Source organism: Ursus maritimus, unplaced genomic scaffold (assembly GCF_017311325.1).
Source record: "Ursus maritimus isolate PB19 unplaced genomic scaffold, ASM1731132v1 scaffold_35, whole genome shotgun sequence".
NCBI lineage: Eukaryota > Metazoa > Chordata > Mammalia > Carnivora > Ursidae > Ursus > Ursus maritimus.
The window spans coordinates 14224867-14243277 of NW_024426119.1; the positions used below are offsets into that span (position 1 = coordinate 14224867).

The 18411-nt window shown below is 38.2% G+C and overlaps 1 protein-coding gene and 1 long non-coding RNA gene across 4 annotated transcripts in view; both read left to right on the plus strand.

The window, feature by feature from the left end:
- Positions 1-7574, plus strand: part of ICE2 (interactor of little elongation complex ELL subunit 2) — a 70660-nt gene extending 63086 nt beyond the window's left edge. For all 3 annotated transcript variants that reach the window (XM_008706045.2, XM_040620565.1, XM_040620566.1), the window contains 2 exons: positions 1555-1813; positions 5353-7574. In XM_008706045.2, coding sequence (XP_008704267.1) covers positions 1555-1813; positions 5353-5475 — 382 coding nt within the window. In that variant the 3' untranslated portion in view covers positions 5476-7574. The remainder of the gene's footprint in view (positions 1-1554; positions 1814-5352) is intronic.
- A 387-nt stretch (positions 7575-7961) lies between these two features.
- On the plus strand, positions 7962-17605 carry LOC103676807. The gene is made up of 4 exons (XR_005831966.1): positions 7962-10382; positions 11995-12254; positions 12929-13147; positions 17063-17605. It is a non-coding gene; the product is annotated as an uncharacterized LOC103676807 (long non-coding RNA).
- The last annotated feature ends 806 nt before the right edge of the window (positions 17606-18411 follow it).

Sequence of the window (18411 nt, forward strand, 5' to 3'; positions counted from 1 at the left end):
AATGGGAGAATATATTTGCAAATGATACTACAGATAAAAGACTGGTATCCGAGATCTACAAAGAACTTCTCAAACTCAATACACGAGAAACAAATAAACAAATAATAAAATGGGCAGAAGATATGAACAGACACTTTTTCCAATGCTGACATACAAATGGCTAATAGACACATGAAAAAATGTTCAAAATCATTAGCCATCAGGGAAATTCAAATCAAAACCACACTGAGATACCACCTTACGCCAGTTAGAATGGCAAAAATTGACAAGGCAAGAAACAACAATTGTTGGAGAGGATGTGGAGAAAGGGGATCCCTCCTACATTGTTGGTGGGAATGCAAGTTGGTACAGCCACTCTGGAAAACAGTGTGGAGGTCCCTTAAAAAGTTAAAAATTGAGCTACCCTGTGATCCAGCCATTGCACTACTGGGTATTTACCCCAAAGATACAGACGAAGAGAAGGGCCATATGCACCCCAATGTTCATAGCAGCAATGTCCACAATAGCTAAATCGTGGAAGGAGCTGAGATGCCCTTCAACAGATGACTGGATTAAGAAGTTGTGGTCCATATATACAATGGAATATTACTTAGCTATCAAAAAGAATGATTTCTCAACATTTGCTGCAACATGGACGGCACTGGAGGAGATAATGCTAAGTGAAATAAGTCAAGCAGAGGAAGACAAATATCATATGGTTTCTCTCATCTATGGAACATAAGAACTAGGAAGATTGGTAGGGGAAGAAAGGGATAAAGAAAGGGGGGGTAATCAGAAGGGGGAATGAAGCATGAGAGACTATGGACTCTGAAAAACAAACTGAGGGCTTCAGAGGGGAGGGGTTGGGGAAATGGGATAGGCTGGTGATGGGTAGTAAGGCGGGCACGTATTGCATGGTGCACTGGGTGTTATATGCAACTAATGAATCATCGAACTTTACATCAGAAACCAGGGATGTACTGTATGGTGAATAACATAATATAATAAAAATATTATTATGGAAAAAAAATAGTAAATTCGTAAGAAACTGCCAAGCTGATTTCCAAAGCGGCTGTATCGGCAATGCAATGAGGATTCGAATTGCTCCACATCCTCGCTAGCACTTGGCATTGTCAGCATTTAAAGAAATGTTTAGCCCTTCTAATAGGTGTGTAGTGTTTTCTCATTGTGATTGTGAGGTGCATTTATCTAATGACTAAGGATGTTGAGCATTTTTTACATTTTTATCTGCCATCCACACCACTTCATTTTGGTGAAGTATGTATTCAAATCTTTTGTCCATTTAAAGATGTGGATTATTTTCTTATTATTGAGTTGGAGGAATAATTTATATATTTGGGGTAAAAATCTTTATCAAATATATGTTTTGCAGGTATTTTCTCCAAAAAAAAAAATAATAAGACTTCTTAAATCTTATTTGGTCATAAAATATTTTTAGAGGTGGTATTCCATTCCCATAATTGTTTTGGATTTTACTAATAGATCATGGTTACAAAAATGCTGTTGAAATTGACACCATGAGCCAGTGAGTTGAAATTTCCTTGTATGATTTAGTTTGCAGGAGGGTTCCTACTTGTTGTCTCATGCAGCAGAAGATTCTTCACTCCTGATCTACAAGACCTCTGATGGAAAAGTTACTAGGACAGCCTACAATTTGCATAAAACACATTGTGGCCTTCCTGGTGTGCCTTCCAGTCTCTCAGTTCCCTGGGTCCCTTTAGATCCCAGTCTGTTATTACCATATCATATCCATCATGGAAGAATACCTTGTACTTTTCCACCTAAGTCACTAGGTCCCACACCACAACAAAAGGTAAGATCTTTTTTGCAATTAATGTTCCGTTAGGTTGTTTGTTATTCATCTATTTCATTGATAATACAATATTTCAACTTCATGTCCACATTAATTATAATATCATCTAAAAATTATATCCATGAGAAGGGTAGATAAAGTTGTATGCTTTACTGAGTCCAGTCATTGTCAGTGGAAGTTTCTGTTTTTGTTAAGTTTATAAGTCAACTAAAGAAAATTCCATTAGCTTGCCCAGTGGGAGCATATGAGTAATGCATCCGCATAGTTAAATCCCTGTGTTCTTGTGAAAAGCAAAGTTACATTTTTTTGTGATTCTTATTTATGTATACTGTTTCATTTCATTAAATATTTGATGCAATTTGCAGAAGAATACTTACAATAAAATTATGATGATACAATTAAAAATTGATAAGTAGGATATAGAAAAATTAAAAAGTAAGTGTTAGTAATTAGTGAATGCAGTACCTTATTAAATGTACAATAAACTGTTAAGGACTAAATTGTTTGCTAAGTATTGTATAACTCAGTATTTATTGAGTTATAATTAACATTACTGTCTTTATAGAATCCTTCCCAGAAATACCAATTGAATGGTTTTTCCTTGTCTGAAACTTTTATAAAGCCATGGCTAGAGATACTGTTCACCATGTCACTCATTCTTTATATCATATGAGATATTCCACTTTGGGTTTAGCTTTAGGAAAAGTTTTGTTCTATACAAATGAATCTGAATGTTCAGGAAATAAAAACTGAGTGTATTTTCCTTCTGTGCTGCCAAAAATCTTGGAGTCAAAATTATTGTCTGACTTCCATAATCTTTTCAATATGTGTGTCCCAGAATATCTGTCAATTGTGTATCCTGTGGATATCTTCTGTTCTTTTTTCTTTCTGTGTTATATTAATCCATAAATGTTTTCAAGTCCTTTTAGAAATAGCTGGAATGCAAAAATTGAGGATTTTTAAAAATAATTTACAGTGAATGAAATTGTTTATGTTTTTCAGTTCTTTACCCTAAATTACTTTTTGGAAGGATCTTTTTAGAAATGAGAACTCCTTGAACGGTCTTAGCTAACTTTGGCCATGAGAATATATAAATGTGGTTAACTAGTTGCTACAAATGAAAGAGTGGATGAAGTTGTTAATATTTTAAACCATCTTATCTGCAGTTCTGGTTCGTTATTTCCAGTTTAAATTTCATTTGAGTAGTGATTTTTATAACTTATTAAGGCAAAATTTTCTTCACTAACTTAAATATAATAATTGAAAACTACTTTTGAAAGATTTATGTTCTTTCTAGGATAATGATTTCTTTTTAATTTAGAAATTTTGATTATGGTCTGTTACCTGTGACATATAATTCTGAAATACTTTGATACAATGCCGTTTGGCCACAGAGATACAAAATTAAACAATTCAGTTATATATATGCCACTGAGCAGTTGTTGATTTGTATTTTTTAAGACACTTCACACATTCAGTGCCAGGGACAAATCCTTAGTGAAATTATCTAAGACCCAGCTATTAGGTAGAGTAGACAGGTAGATAATTAATGCTTGGTTTGGGATGTTTTCAAGCCCTTGAAAATTTCTGGTGATCTCTTACATATCTCCCTACAATCTAGCCCTGTGTTTTGTGAGAATTACCCAACCTTCCTCCCTTACTTCCTCCCAGCCAGTCCATGGGAATGGGTCTTTCTAGTCCAGTCAAGGTAAGCACAGATAGAGTTTCTAGCCTTAGCAGCAACAGGAAAAGACTAAAGCTTCAGGAAACCTAAGGAAATAAGACCCTGTATGAAACAAAAATCATCCACATATTTCATGGTGTAAAAGCTCATATAACAAATGTTACTGCCTCTGATACAATCCTTTAGTCCCTGTCCACTTGAATTCAGTTCTCATCCTCATGTAGTGCCTTAGGTACTAACCCTGAGAGATACCCCAATAGCGTCTGTGTCTGCCTCCTGCTGCATGAGGAAGAGACTAATAAGAGAATCCATTTGCTTCTATGCTACTCCTCAATCTTTCCACTTCCAGTCCTTTTGCAAAGGCTCTGCCCCCGCCCCTTTCCTCCTACAACTTCCATAATAAACATTCATTTTACACACACACACACACACACACACACACACACACACACACACACTCTTACAATGGAAGCTTCAAAATACTTTCCTCAGCGATATAGTACATACAATCCGGGTGGTCAATATAGCCTTAATAGTAAATACCGGCTGAATGGGCAGTAGTATAGATAATCTAAAAATCACAACTCTTTTCTAATCAGTGTGTTAGAAAAGTTCATTGGATTCAGACAGACACACTGGCAGACTCAAATCTCAACTGGAGTTTTTCCTTTTTGGTCCCCTGATCATAAACTAAAAAATGCCCCTGAAGAGATAACATACTAGGTTAGGGAAGCTGGAGTCTGATTCATTCTTAGTGAGCCAGTAGCCCCTTGGAGGAATGCTAATAATATGTCTGATAATATTAGGAAATATGAGCGTGTTTGAAGTAACAATATCACCCATCACCACCAGGTCTTTAATTCACTGGACATGATGTGAAGAAACAAAGAGTGCAAGGTGGCCAGGGAAAATAGAGGCAGAAATGGACAGGTTCTGGGCAAATGGCTAAGGCTGTACAGCTTTTGCCCTTCTTTCTAAGGGCTGACTTTCTCCATTACCCCTTTTAAAACTATGCTCTCTCAGTGGCCAAGGAGATGACAGAATTTCCAGATCTCATCTTCAGCAGGACTGTAGTTAGCAAGGGATTGTGTCCTAAGAATACGCCTTCTCATTTCTATAGTCTGTGTGGACTAGAAAGTGAGGGTGGGCAGCTGCTTGTTCTGAGGAGTCGAATTTAAGGTAGAACCAGAACCCCAACGGACTTTCTTGCTCCCATTTCCCTTCTTCCTTTTTTCCTCTGTAGCCTCCTTCCAATTTTTTCTTCCCCTTCTTTCTCGCAAGAATCTTCTCTTTTAGTCCCTCAACTTTTCCTTTCTACTTGGGTTATTTTCTCTTTTGCCTTCCTGTTTTTCACATTTATTTTTCCCCCTTTTTCTCTGTAGATTAGTCTGTCTTTCTTACTCTTTGTTCCTTTCTCTGTTTTGTAATTTTTTTCTCCTTCTTTGCCACTTCTGACCTGTTCCCTGTATTTCCTTTCTCTCCCTTCGTATTTTTCATTTCTTCCTTTCTCCTGCCCTTCAGTGTCATTATTGCAAACACATTGCTCAAAAGTCCTGTCCTTCCATCATTTTCTAATTTAATATTTCAGCCTCTTCCAGATTTAACGCAGAGAGTGGTTTTCCCCTTCACTTCTCTCCATCTACCCTGACCTATTCCTTCCCTGATTGCTATTTGAAAGTTTTGTACCTTAAACTGTGTCAGATTAAAGCTCGTTTAGAGGCAACCAAGTAGCTGGAGATTGAAAACATACGAAGGACGATTTGCAAGGTAATTAGTACATGTATAAATAACACAGAGTTGACTGTATATAAATATGTTGTAAACATGTTAAACTATTCTTTGCTTCATCTCTTAGGTTGGTGGAACAAGAATGCCTGCACGCAGCCGCAGGAATCCAGTTTCCATGGAAACCAAAAGTCTGCCTGCTCAGCAAGTTGAAAATGAAGGAGAAGCTCCAAATAAAAGAAAAATAACTTAGGACTCTACCATGGAAAATGAACAAAAACTAGTTGTAACAATGTTCAATTTAGAAAAGTTTGAGGGGAAATATGCCTAGAAGATCAGTGGACAAGATGAACATTTTTCTTTTAGTGTCCTTGAGAGTTCTTAGAGTGCCTTGAAAAAATGTATTGGCTATGTGAAGGAATGTTTCAGCTAAAATGGAACGTTATACTCTTAATATTGATGTTTGAGGAGCCTCTAGATATGTTTTAACATTCTCATGGCAGGGAAACATAGAGGAGAAATATTTTTATAGTAGACCTTTTCCAAAAACTGTAAATAGGAAAGTAATTTGCTTTTTTCAAGAGCAATATTTATCCTTGTGTGTTATGTTAATAATTTGAATTATATCACCAATCTGTTGAGATTGGCTCAAAAAGTTGAGTCTTGCCACTGTCAGAGATAATTTTGAGCCAGTGTAAGCCTTGCTTCTGACCCACAGTTTTTATATACTATTTTAAAATGATGATTGTTGCAAGTTAATGAAGTTAACATCTTTAAAAACTTGATGAAATTCCATTGCACAAGCCAAAAACTAAAATTAAAAATAAAAAAGTCCATGCTTCTGAAAAGTCACAAGTTAACAGTTTCTTGTTGGTCAACCATCACTTTGTTTTTTAAAAAACACACCTGTGGTGGTAATAGGTTTGGTGATAGATCCCTCTATCTCTTGGCACAAATTTCAGCTGAGTGTTGAAATATGCTACTAAAAGCAGAGATGAGCGTGTTTTCCAGAAAAATCTCATTGTTTCAACTGACAAGGCTAATGTGTGATATGATATAAGCTATTTTTTCTCATCTATATTGATTAAATTTCCTGGGACCACATAGATGAATTTGGAAAGCTTATCATCACCGGATGTTACTGTAGCTAATTTGGACTTTAGAAGGAATGGACTTACTTAATTTTTGTGTCTCTGTCCTTTAATGTGCATTAAAAGTTTCAGAAATATGTGCATCATTTATAAAATGCAAGTTTTATAATCCAAAGTAATATCTGCTTTGTTTTTGGAATTTTTTAATGTGTTTTATATTAATATAAGAAACAAGTCCAAGAAATCTTCTCAACTATTATCAGTAACAGTTGAATATTTTTATCTTCAACTACCAAGTTTTGTTTTTTAATTTTAGTCTGTTATGAAATATTTTTAAATTAATGAATAATTATTAAAACTATTTTATATACTTTAATATAGAATTTCCTCCTCCTGCCATTCCCTTTTTAAAACATTGAGCTTTTTTTTTTAATGGACATGATCTTTTTTTTTTTTTTTTAACTTTGTCCCATATTCGCATATCCCAGAAATATTTTAGTTGTGACTCATTTGGCAGTGAACCAGGGGAGAGGCAGGGATTCCCTTGGAATTTGCTCTTTTAAAAAAGCTAGACAAAGATTTCTTCAGACTTCTGAATACTGGACAGACTTGGCTTTTGATTTTTAATATTACTTTTTACTTCGTAAAACATGTGGTCTTGCAAGTAATTATTTTGAAATTATCTCAGCCATACATTTGAGTAACCCTGATAGTATATATAATTCTAGTCTTAGTTTTTTTTTTTCACTCGTGCGTAATCAAGCCTCTTTTATAACATGTATTTGATCATGTTTGTGTTTTTTCCCTTGATTTTTGGTGCGGGCATACCTCATTTTATTGCACTTTGCTTGTTGCACTTTGCAGATACTACATTTTTTTACAGATTGAAGGTTTGTGGCAACCCTGTGTTAAGCACAGTCAGTGTTGGCAAGGATTTGATGAACCTGGTCCACTTATATCTATGGTGAAGGTATAATTTACACATACCTCTTAGAAAACATTTAGTTCAATAAATGTTTTCATTTGTGTGCCACACAATCTAAAATAGGTCCCCATTGTTATAATGTTCTTTTTTCACATATCGCAGTATTTGTTTATTTGACTTTACTGTCTTTCTTCTTGAATAGACTATATGCTATGCAAAGGCAGGAACATATTTGCTTTGTTCATGATTATGTAACAAACACGTAACCTGGTATTACTGTCTTGTAGTCGCTTAGTAAATGTAAGTTGGATGTATGAATAAATGAATGTCTAGGTATCAAGGATAGATTTTATTTTTTCCAGGAGCTCACATTCTAGTGGAGGACACAATCCTAGTATTGGCTTTTGCCCAGAAATGTGCAGCACAGGAGAGTGCATGTTACTCTTAAGAGTCACCGTGCAGCAAAGCAATGCTACACTGGTTCTGTGGGTTCACCTCTCTTCCAAGCACTGCATTAGTGCGCCATCTGCTCCAGCCAGGTTTTACCAGCACACAGATTAGCCATTTGAGGCCCTACCTGCATGCTCTTGCTCATAAAGCAATATCTACGTGGATTTATTATCACCTATAGAAATTTCATTAAAGTGGCTAGGACGGAAATCAGAGTTATAAACATTAAGGACTAAGGAGAAGGTGAGGTGGAAACAATGAAATTCTTCATTGCCAATTGATCTGAAAAACTTGGAAATGAATTAATACTTTTTTGAGCATCTACTGGATATAGTACATTATGCCAATTTCTTGGGATGTAAAGATAAGTAAGATTGGTTTCTGTCTTAAGGGTATTCTCTAATCTAGTTGGAGAGATGGATATGTGCAATTAGCTATAATACAGAGCAGAATTTAAGTGGCACAATAGTGCATTGGAGTAAGAAGAAGAGGTGCTTAGAAATAAGAGAAACTCATGGTAAAATGACCTTTAAGCTTTCTGAAAGACAAGAAAAATATTAGTATGAACAAAAAGGAGGCAGAGCATTACAGCATGAGGGGAAATCCTATGATAAGTGCTGATCTTCAAAAATAGCAAATATGCTCTTATAACAAGCATGGAGGTAAAAGAAAATAGGGAGGTGAAGAGGTAAGTTAGAGCTTAATAGTGGAAGGTATTGATTATTATTTCCAGATAGTTTGATTTGATTCTAAAAGCAATGAGGAGACATTGAAGTCTTTTTGAGCAAAATGACATCAATTTTAGGAAGCTTACAATATAAAGGATTAGAGAGAGGAAAGACTTATGGAAAGGAGGTGGTAACTCTACAAATAGCAGGTGGATAGAAAAGCTGTAGATTGGAAAGCTATTTCGTTAGCTGCTATGAGATTTGATTCTCTTCCCTGAGTGAATGTTTACCTCCTGTAACATAGAGTCACAAATAGGTTATAGACACCAGGTGTTGGTCATGGCACATGAAGTAGCTTGTGTGTGTGTAATTATGAAGTAGAGGTTCCAAAGACAACTGAAATTTTTAGCCTGAGTGCTGCCACTGACTTAAATGAAAATATTAGAGGAAGAATATAGATGGTGTAAAAAGACAAGTAGTTATGTTTTTAACCAAATGTCAGCAGTACAATTAAGGTGATGATGTCCTATGGAATCTGTAAACTGAAAATGTGGGTCTACAAATTAGAGAGAAATAGAAAGGAAGGTTGGGTCCCACATTTGGGCTGATAAACCAGGCAATTGGGGCTAGCATGTCTGGGACCACACTGGCCTTTTCTTTCCTCTACTTCCTTTACTAGGGCCAAGGGACAGGGAGTTTGGTTACATACCAGATTAACTGAGCAAATAAATACATTGAGAATAATGCAAAAGAGGAAGGCAAGACTAAACCCCGTGGTATTGGATTGGAATTGGAAGTATCAGAGTGAATTTGTGGTACTTTATATAGAGAGACGGAGAAACAGCTGTGTGTATGTGTATATATGCATACATATTTCCTAATTCTGCTGATAGGTCCTAGAAGCAGTAACACTCACATAGCAATGAACACACCTAGCACCCAGATCTTGGTTTCTAAATTCCATTCTTCCCTAAAAGAAATCAGTGTTCCTTGGAGATATTATCCCAAGCGGGCAGGGAAAATACAAGATGAACGTGGAACATTGTCTTGCACCAGAAAGTAAGAAAGTGCTCGAAGAGTGACGGATGCATGTTAAAAGAACAAAGGAACTAGCTTAAAGGAGTTCTTAGATCTGGGAAAATTTGAGCATGAAAGAATGATAGTAACATATAATGCTTTAAGTAAAATAGTAATCCACAAGCACGTGTTGGCATAAATGAATAAATAAATGGGGAAGAAGGAAATACTCTGTTCGACAGTGGATTGCCAGCCAATAAACCCAGAGGGAATGATGGACTTAAATCAACTTGCAAACATTATAGAGCTAATTATTTAGCTAAGAATCCTCAAAAGATGCTAAACATGGTGAAAATTTGATGGCAAATAGGAATATTCACATAGTCTTTTTAAAAAAGATTTTATTGATTTATTTGAGAGAGAGAGAGAACACCAGCAGTTGGGAGGGGTAAAAGGAGAAGCAGACTCTCCGTTGAGCAGGAAGCCAGATGCAGGACTCAATCCTAGGATCATGACCTGTGCCAAAGGCAGACACTTAACCAACTGAGCCACCTGGTCGCCCAGGAATATTCACATTGTCTTATTAAAAAATCTCCCTAGAAGATAGTTACTATTGGGTATAACATACTTATTTGTTTACTCAATCTGGAAGAAATCTGGCAGAAACTATCTTAACTGATTAAAATTAGTATCACCAGTAATGAGACAAATCAACAATGTGTGTTTCTTGCTTCTTATACCAAGAAGAGCACATTACTTAGGTGGTATATTACTGTCTGACTCACTCAGTGTTACTCTATTTCATTTTAGAACAACAAAGGACATACGAATTCAGATTAAACAATTTGAAAGATACCACACTTCAAAACTTCTCAAAAGCATTCCACCTGTCAGCCAAAACTTGTCTGGACAAACCTGTTATTCTTCCTGATGTAGCCAAAAAAAAAAAAAAAAAAAAAAAAAAAAAGCCTTTTCTTTCACACAACTTCGGAGGTCTCATCATCTGCAGGTAATGTTCTCCAATGCCAAGTAAACGTAAGTCATCCACAGTTTTTCGAGTTGGTCTTTCAACAAACCTCTGCCCAACTTAGGCTCCGGAAATAAACTGTAGGGTTTTTTGGTTTAACCTGTACAACGCCAAATAAATAAAGAGGACATTGTGCCCAGAGACAGTCTTACTGCATTGTTCTCCATGAGATAATATTTAAATTTGCTCTTGAAGTTTTCAACCCGAAGTGAGAAATGAGTCCAGAGTAAATGATCAAGTGATTGCAGTCTGTTGAAAGTTAACATTTCTAGGCGACTAAGATATAGAATGTATTTTATGGAGTCTGTGTTTTAACTGTTTAGTCATGGGTCCTAACAATACACAAACAGCAGTTTTGCTAATGTGAAAAATAAATAACGGAACGCATTTTGCAAGTATAAATTCTGCCTTCTGTCCCACGAAAAGTGATGCAGATTATAGTTTCCCGAGTGCCACAACGGGCAACTGTTAAGAAGTCTCTGTCCAATTCCAAAATGCAATCTCCTAGAATTGCACAGTGAGTTCTTTTGAGTTCAGGAAGAGGGTGAGGGAAACTGAAATGACAGTGCATGAGGCTTGAATGTCTCTGTATATGTGTGCATGGTGAGAAGCTAATGAAGTGGTGGGTCAGTCCCTAATGCAGTTTGGCTTTTTTTAATGCTACACTCCAGTGCCTGAAAACTTTTACTCTTAAGGAGCAAGGACTGTGTAACTTACTAAGTGCCTAAGGCCAAAATGTCATTTTGCATATAAGGGAGTGCTGAGTTTGCTGTCAGCCAAGCCTTCTGCCTCCCAGGAGCCTGTGCTAGAGTTAATTCACATCCAGCAGTTGGGGAAGGTTTTAGAATGTTAAGACTGTCTGCTACAACTTGGAGAGAAATATGAGAAGTTGAGTCTCAGAAGAGGGCAGCCAGATTTGGAGTTTGGTGGCATGGGGTTGGGAAGGGGGTGGGAAGTGGGGAGTACAGATTTGGTCTCAACTCCATTTGCTAAGGCTGTATCTCTCCCCGCTTTGATCTTGGGTCTTTCAGCTGTGAAATCCAGATATTTATACCCTGCCAGTATATTCTATACGTTCTAGTGGCCTCCCAATAAATAATGGATATAAAAGTTCTTTTTAAGCTGCAAGTCCCTGTGTAAATGTGAAGTATGGTCAGATCAAATCAATGAGCAATGTCATCTGAGCTAAAACTTGAAAGGAGTTTGCCAGACTGGAAGGGAAATTTCAAGCTCAGGGACAAAGTATAGTCAGTGTTCAGAGGTACCAACATGCATAGCATTGGTGTGGCTAAGACATGACCAGGGTGATTGACTGAGAGACTGTGGCGTTGTCTTGAGGTGGGAAATGAGGAGAAACTTCTTAATGGGGGGTGGCAGTAGAGATAGGCAACACAGTTAAACTTCTAACATGGAAACTGTAGGCAATATATAATATGTAGGCTAGATTGGGGGGCAGAATGGAAACTAGGGAAGTCTAAAAGCAGGGAGATCAGAGTCTGAAAGCAGGGAGATCAGGGGAGGTTATTTTTCAATCTAAACCGAAGCTTCTAGTGATCCACCTTACTTGACCACCTGTCAACCTCTGTTCTTGCAGTACCAAATAATGCCTACCACATTTGTGAGAATGTGGTCAAGCCCATGAGATGGAAGGTGCTGATTTTAAATCTGCTGGAGTTGAACAAGTCAGAAATGGAGTGATAAGTACTGCAGACCCTCACGCAAGCTGGGGCAGGTCCCTCTCCTCCCTCCACAGCCCAAAGTTAAATGGAGTAAGGGTTCCTTTGCAAAAATTATTCTTTGGAGAATTAACTCTAATTATATCATTTGGAAGTACACTCTAAATCTGGAAAAAAGGTTGGTATCCTCCCAAGTAAGTCGCTTAAAAAAGAATGGTTAACTCTTTAAATGTCCCTTTTACCTAGTTGGTCTCTTTCCCAACCTTTAAAGAAAACTGGACTCTGGGGTATAAAAGGGAAAAATAAAATGAGCCCAGTAGCTGAGCCCGGAAGCCCAAACTGAAACCTAAGTTGCCCTCCCTATAGAGACTTGAGGGTCAGAGTAAGTCATGCCATGAGCTCCTCCTCAGAATATTTTGATGTTTGTGTGATAATTATGTTAATGTTTAAAAGTTTAACATGGATACTACAGCCTTGAATGAGAAAATTGGCTTACCCAGTTAAAACGAAATACGTAGACCAGGATTGCCAGCCCATGTGGGTCTCAGGCCATGCCTCCTGCCCTTCATTCCTTTTCAGTTTGATATCTGAAAAGGGTATGAAGGCTTCTTGTATTTTTTTTCCCCACAATACAAGGCAGGTAATTTTATTATGTACATAACTTACGAACAGACTAATTCGTTAAAAGACTGACAGAAGCAATGTTAATGGTTCTGAGAAAGGATTTCCGTTTATGAAGGAAGAGTAGCTGCTACTCCAGGAGAGTGGCCAGCCCTTGTGAGGAGTGGCGGCAAGGGTCTCTAGATACACTGAGTCCACTAACTGTGTGCCTTTTCTTTTTTTCCTCTTCAGCTGGGTGGGGTCATGTCTACATTTGTACCTGCTATCCAGAATACTCAACAATGCCACTGGCTCTGAAAAGGGACTGATGGTTTCAATCCATTTCGATAGAGACCTACATGATGCCAGTGTCATTCGTGGGAAACTGTAGCCAGCTTGGTTGGCTATTTTCTTGGCCATGGAGTATTGGTTTTTGAAGCTCTTTCTGATGTATAAGCACCTTATCCATAGGTATGTCATTATCGAAGATTCCATTTCAGCCCACTATATTTTTGGATATTTTTTCTTTTTTTTTTTTAGATTACTTATTTATTTATTTATTTGACAGTGAGAGAGAGAGCACACACGAGCACATGCACGAGCAAGGGGAGCAGCAGGCAGAGGGAGAGGGAGAAGCAGGCTCCCTGCTGAGCAGGGAGCCCGACACGGGACTCGATCCCAAGACCCTGGTATCGTGACCTGAACCGAAGGCAGATGCTTAATGACTGAGCCACCCAGGCACCCCTATTTTGGGATACTTTGACCAAAAAAAGTACCTTTAAATTGTATTACATGATTTTGAATATTTGGTATCTTAGGAACTCCAAAAATTTTATTGGACTGATATCCACTTCAGACATCGTATCAAAATGATCAAACTTCCTTAAAACCAGAAAATCAATACTGTTGATTCCATCACATAATGTAACCAAATGAGGTCCTATTCATGACTTCATGTATTTTTAACCCTACTTGAAACGCCTGCTATCCTCTGCCCACTTAGTCATGAGCCTTGGCTCAGAATGACTTTAACTCTTGCTTAGAACTCCTCTCGGTTGACCAAGATTTGCCTTAGGCTCGAGGGAAATAAGTAGAGGAGTTCCAAAAATATTTTCAAATTTTCACATGAGTGACTCTTCCTCTTTACCTGTTTTTATACCAGTATGGTTTGTTTAAAAACAAAACAAAACAAAAACAGTTACCCCTCTACACGGACGCTGTCCACAGATATAGAATACATTGGTGTATGCTTCATTTCCTCTCCTATGGTTTCCCAATGACTTCACATAACTATGAGTAACTGAATGCATTGGCCAAGACAATGTCTTACTTCCTTTCTCTAATGGTCAACTGCCCTTGACAGAATTAGTCATTCTCTTATTGGGTTCCCCTGCACTTTGATTTCATTTCTGATACATTTGTCAAATTATAATTACTTATTTACCTCTACTAGACCTTGAGGTCAGAGTTACCATGTTTTTGCCTATTAGGCATCTGCTGAGCAGTCCTGCCCAGGTGCCTGGCATATGGTGAATACTCAGTGTTTGTTAAATTGAGTGCATTTGTCTTGAGAGTTCCTTGATTTTTTTTTTTTAAGATTTTATTTATTTATTCGACAGAGATAGAGACAGCCAGCGAGAGAGGGAACACAAGCAGGGGGAGTGGGAGAGGAAGGAGCAGGCTCATAGCGGAGGAGCCTGATGTGGGGCTCGATCCAGTAATGCCGGGATCACGCCCTGAGCCGAAGGCAGACGCTTATCCACTGTGCCACCCAGGCGCCCCCTAGAGTTCCTTGATTTTTATAGTTAGCTACTGGCAGCTTTTCCGGAGACATGGGTGATCAAAACCAACTAGGCATTTATCTGTACTACATTAAGCATTTTATCAATTTCATAGAGAAAGATGTGTAAAACATTTGATGAACGAAAACGTTCATGTAATTGTTATTTAAAGAGGTGAGATCGGGGCACTGGGTGTAGTGATACCTCCTGGGAACAATTTCTGAGTTAGGAGTATTGTGAGTTATAGTTCTTGCATTCTCTGACGATCGTAGTAGTTTTTCTTAGATTCCTTCCTTTTGAGCGACAACATAACCTGAATATTAGAATTGTTTTCTTTACCCCACCCTAGTTGCTATAGCTGATGAATCATAGAAACCAGAGAAGGAAAAGACCAGTGAAATCATCTGGTTCATCTCCAAATTAGGGAGTGGAGCCTTGGGATTTGGGGAAGACTAACCTCTCATTTAAAAAGAGAAAAGAAAAAACTGCAACTAGCACTGCTTAGAGCAGCGCACCCATCTGTTCGCCTTGTGCTTCTAACAGCTTCCTGAGCTCTACCCTATTAGAACGCAATCAGGAATTCTTTTCAAGGGCCCCAGGAGCACCAGATGCCGAAGTGTTAAGGAGTTGAACTAAAACGGTACTGCCTGAGTAATAAAGTTGGATTACTTTATTATTTATACTATTACAAACAATCCAGAGATTGTTTTCACGGAGTCTTAAAGAATTTGAAACTCTGTTTTAGCAAGACCCTCTAAATGTAAGAGCTAGCAAAGACTTTACAGATGATCTGGGCCAACGCGTGTAGTCCCCGGATGCAGAAACTAGGGTGGAGATACTGAGAGATTACAGATATGCCTGGTTCAGGAGGATAGCGCTCTCCATCCGTTTCTCTCTGTGTCACAGTCGCTCAGCCCCTCCCTCGTAGCACTCTCCTCTGTTGTCTTCCTCTCCTCTTCCTGCTCTTTTGCGTTGTTGTTTGAAGAAATGGCACAGATGATTTACCATTGGTGGCTGCTCTTCATGTCCAGCAAGCCTGACCCTCAGGTATCACACGTCATTGGGCCACAGAGGGAGGCAGATGTCACCTCAGCCCCACCCGCAGCCTGTCAACCACACTCCTTGCTTCCCTTCTGCTTGCTTCTGCGTTGTTTCAGCCGGAACCTTGGCTTCATCTCCCGTCCAGAGTCTGCTCTTGTCCTTTGGACTTTTGAACGAGTCCAGGTGTCCTTTGCCCCTCCCTTGGTACCTAGCTTAGATCTCCCCCACTTCTTGATGTCATCCCATAGCATCCTGACACATTTGTACCCTATCAGTAGTGAGAGCATCTGCATACAGGTGTCCCCAGTGTAAATCCCCTTATCTAGTTACCTGAGTATATCACAGGCTCACGGTATTGGAAATCTAAATTCCTTCGCAGCATTAGAAATATTAAACAGTTTTCCTGTTATTTTTATTTTGATAATATTCTACACGGATTCATTTACTTTATTTTTTTCCGTTTTATTTTATTTTTATTTAAATTTTGTTAGTTAACATACAGTGCAATGTTGGTTCCTGGAGTAGAATTCAGTGATCCATCACGTACATACAAGGCCCAGAGCTCATCTCAAGAAGTGTCCTCTTTAATCCCCATCACCTGTCTAGCCCCTCCCCCACCCACCACCCTCCATCAACCCTGAGTTTGTCTCTGTCATTAAGAGTCACTTATGGCTTGTTTCTCCTCTCTCCTTTTTTTCTTTTCCCCCTTCGCATATGTTCATATTTTTTCTGTCTTATATTCCACATATGAATAAGATCATATGGTATTTGTCTTTCTCTGACTTATTTCATTAGTGTAATACACTCTAGCTCCATCCACGTTGTTGCAGATGGCAAGATTTCATTCTTTTCGATGACTAAATAATATTCCGTTGTATGTATATACCACATCTTCTTTATCCATTCACCAGTCAGTGGACATCTGGGCTCCCTCCATAGTTTTGGCTATTGTGGACATTGATGCTATAAACATCGGGGTGCATGTGACCCTTCAAATCTGTATTTTTGTATCCTTTGGGTAAATACCTACTAGTGCAATTGCTGGGTCATTCAGTAGTTCTATTTTTAACTTTCTGAGTAATCTCCAAACTGTTTTCTGGAGCAGCTGCACCAGTTTGCATTCCCACCATCAGTGTAAGAAGATTCCCCTTTCTCCACATCCTCACCCACACCTGTTTGTTTCTTGTGTTGTTAATTTTAGCCATTCTGATAGGTGTGATGGTATCTCATTGTGGTTTTGATTTGTATTTCCCTTATGATGAGTGATGTTGAGCATCTTTTTATGGGTCTGTTAGCCATCTGGATGTCTTCTTTGGAAAAGTGTCTATTCATGTCTTCTGCCCGTTTCTTAATTGGATTATTTGTTTTTTGGGTGTTGAGTTTGGTAAGTTCTTTATAGATTTTGGATACTAATCCTTTATCAGATATGTCATTTGCAAATATCTTCTCCCATTCCATACGTTGCCTTTAGTTTTGTTGATGATTTCCTTTGCTGTGCAGACGCTTTTGATCTTGGTGAAGTCTCAGTAGTTCATTTTTACTTTTTTGCTTCCCTTGCCTCCAGCGACATGTCTAATAAGTTGCTAAGGCTGAGGTCAATGACAAGTGTTTTTATAAGAGACAGAAGAGGAGAAGGCACAGAAACAGAGAGGAAGGCCACATGATGATGGGAAAAGATCGGAGTGAAGAAGCCACAAGGAACATTGACAGCCACCAAAAGCTGGAAGGGACAAGGTTTGTTTTAGAGCCTCCAGGGAAGTATGGCCTTGCAGATACGTTGATTTCATACGTTTGGCCTCTAGAATTGAAAGAGAATACACTTCTGTTGTTTTAAGTCATGAGGATTGTGGTAATTTCTTATGGCAGCCTTAGGAAACTAACACAGGGTGTGTGAGCATAAACCGCATTTCTGAAAAATGTTTATTATGTATTTATCCTGGATTTATAGTTTGGGTGGGTATGGAATTCTAGTTGCAAAATAGTGACTTTATATTTCTTTCCTGATACATTTATAATTTGGCATTCCTCTATAAATAGGAGCTTCCCTTATCCCATCTTTTGTGTACTTTTTTAAACTACCAGTTTAGACAATTCAGTGTAATGTAATCAGTTCCCATCATTATTCAATGTGATGTTCAGATTATCCCAAATTTTAATCAGGAGAGGCTCCTTTTTTAAAAAAAGAAAAAGATTTTATTTATTTATTTGACAGAGAGACAGCCAGCAAGAGAGGGAACACAAGCAGGGGGAGTGGGAGAGGAAGAAGCAGGCTCCCAGCAGAGGAGCCTGATGTGGGGCTTGATCCCAGGACCCTGGGATCACGCCCTGAGCCAAATGCAGACACTCAACGACTGAGCCACCCAGGCGCCCCAGGAGAGGCTCCTTCTAATTGGCTTTGTGTCTTTTTGATGAGTTGTTTAGCACAGAGCTCACCATGTATTGTCTCTGCCCCATTTCTGGAGCCAGCCCTTTCTCCTAGGAGAACTATTTCATTTACTGGAAAATGGTATTTAGAAACTAGGATCTGAGTGTTGAGTATAATGCCATTCTTATTTCTTACCCTTCATACCCATGTATGACCTTTTAAAATCTCTGGAATTTTTTAGGAACTTCTCCCTGTTTGCTTCCAGTGTTCTGAAATTTCATGGTGATGTGCCAAACTCGGTTTGTTTGGTTGGTTGGTTCTATTTATTGTGGCTTTTTTAGTCTAAAAACTCATGGCCATCAGTTGTAGAAAATTGTCTTCAGTTATTTCTTGATTATTTTCTCCCCTTAGTTTTGCCTATTTTTTCTTTCTAGAACTCCTATTATTTGGATGTTGGATTTTACAAATAGTTCTTTTTCCTTTTCTGGCCAAGTCTTCAAATACAAGACATTATTATGTAATGATTTTATATAACAAGGCTCAAAGGT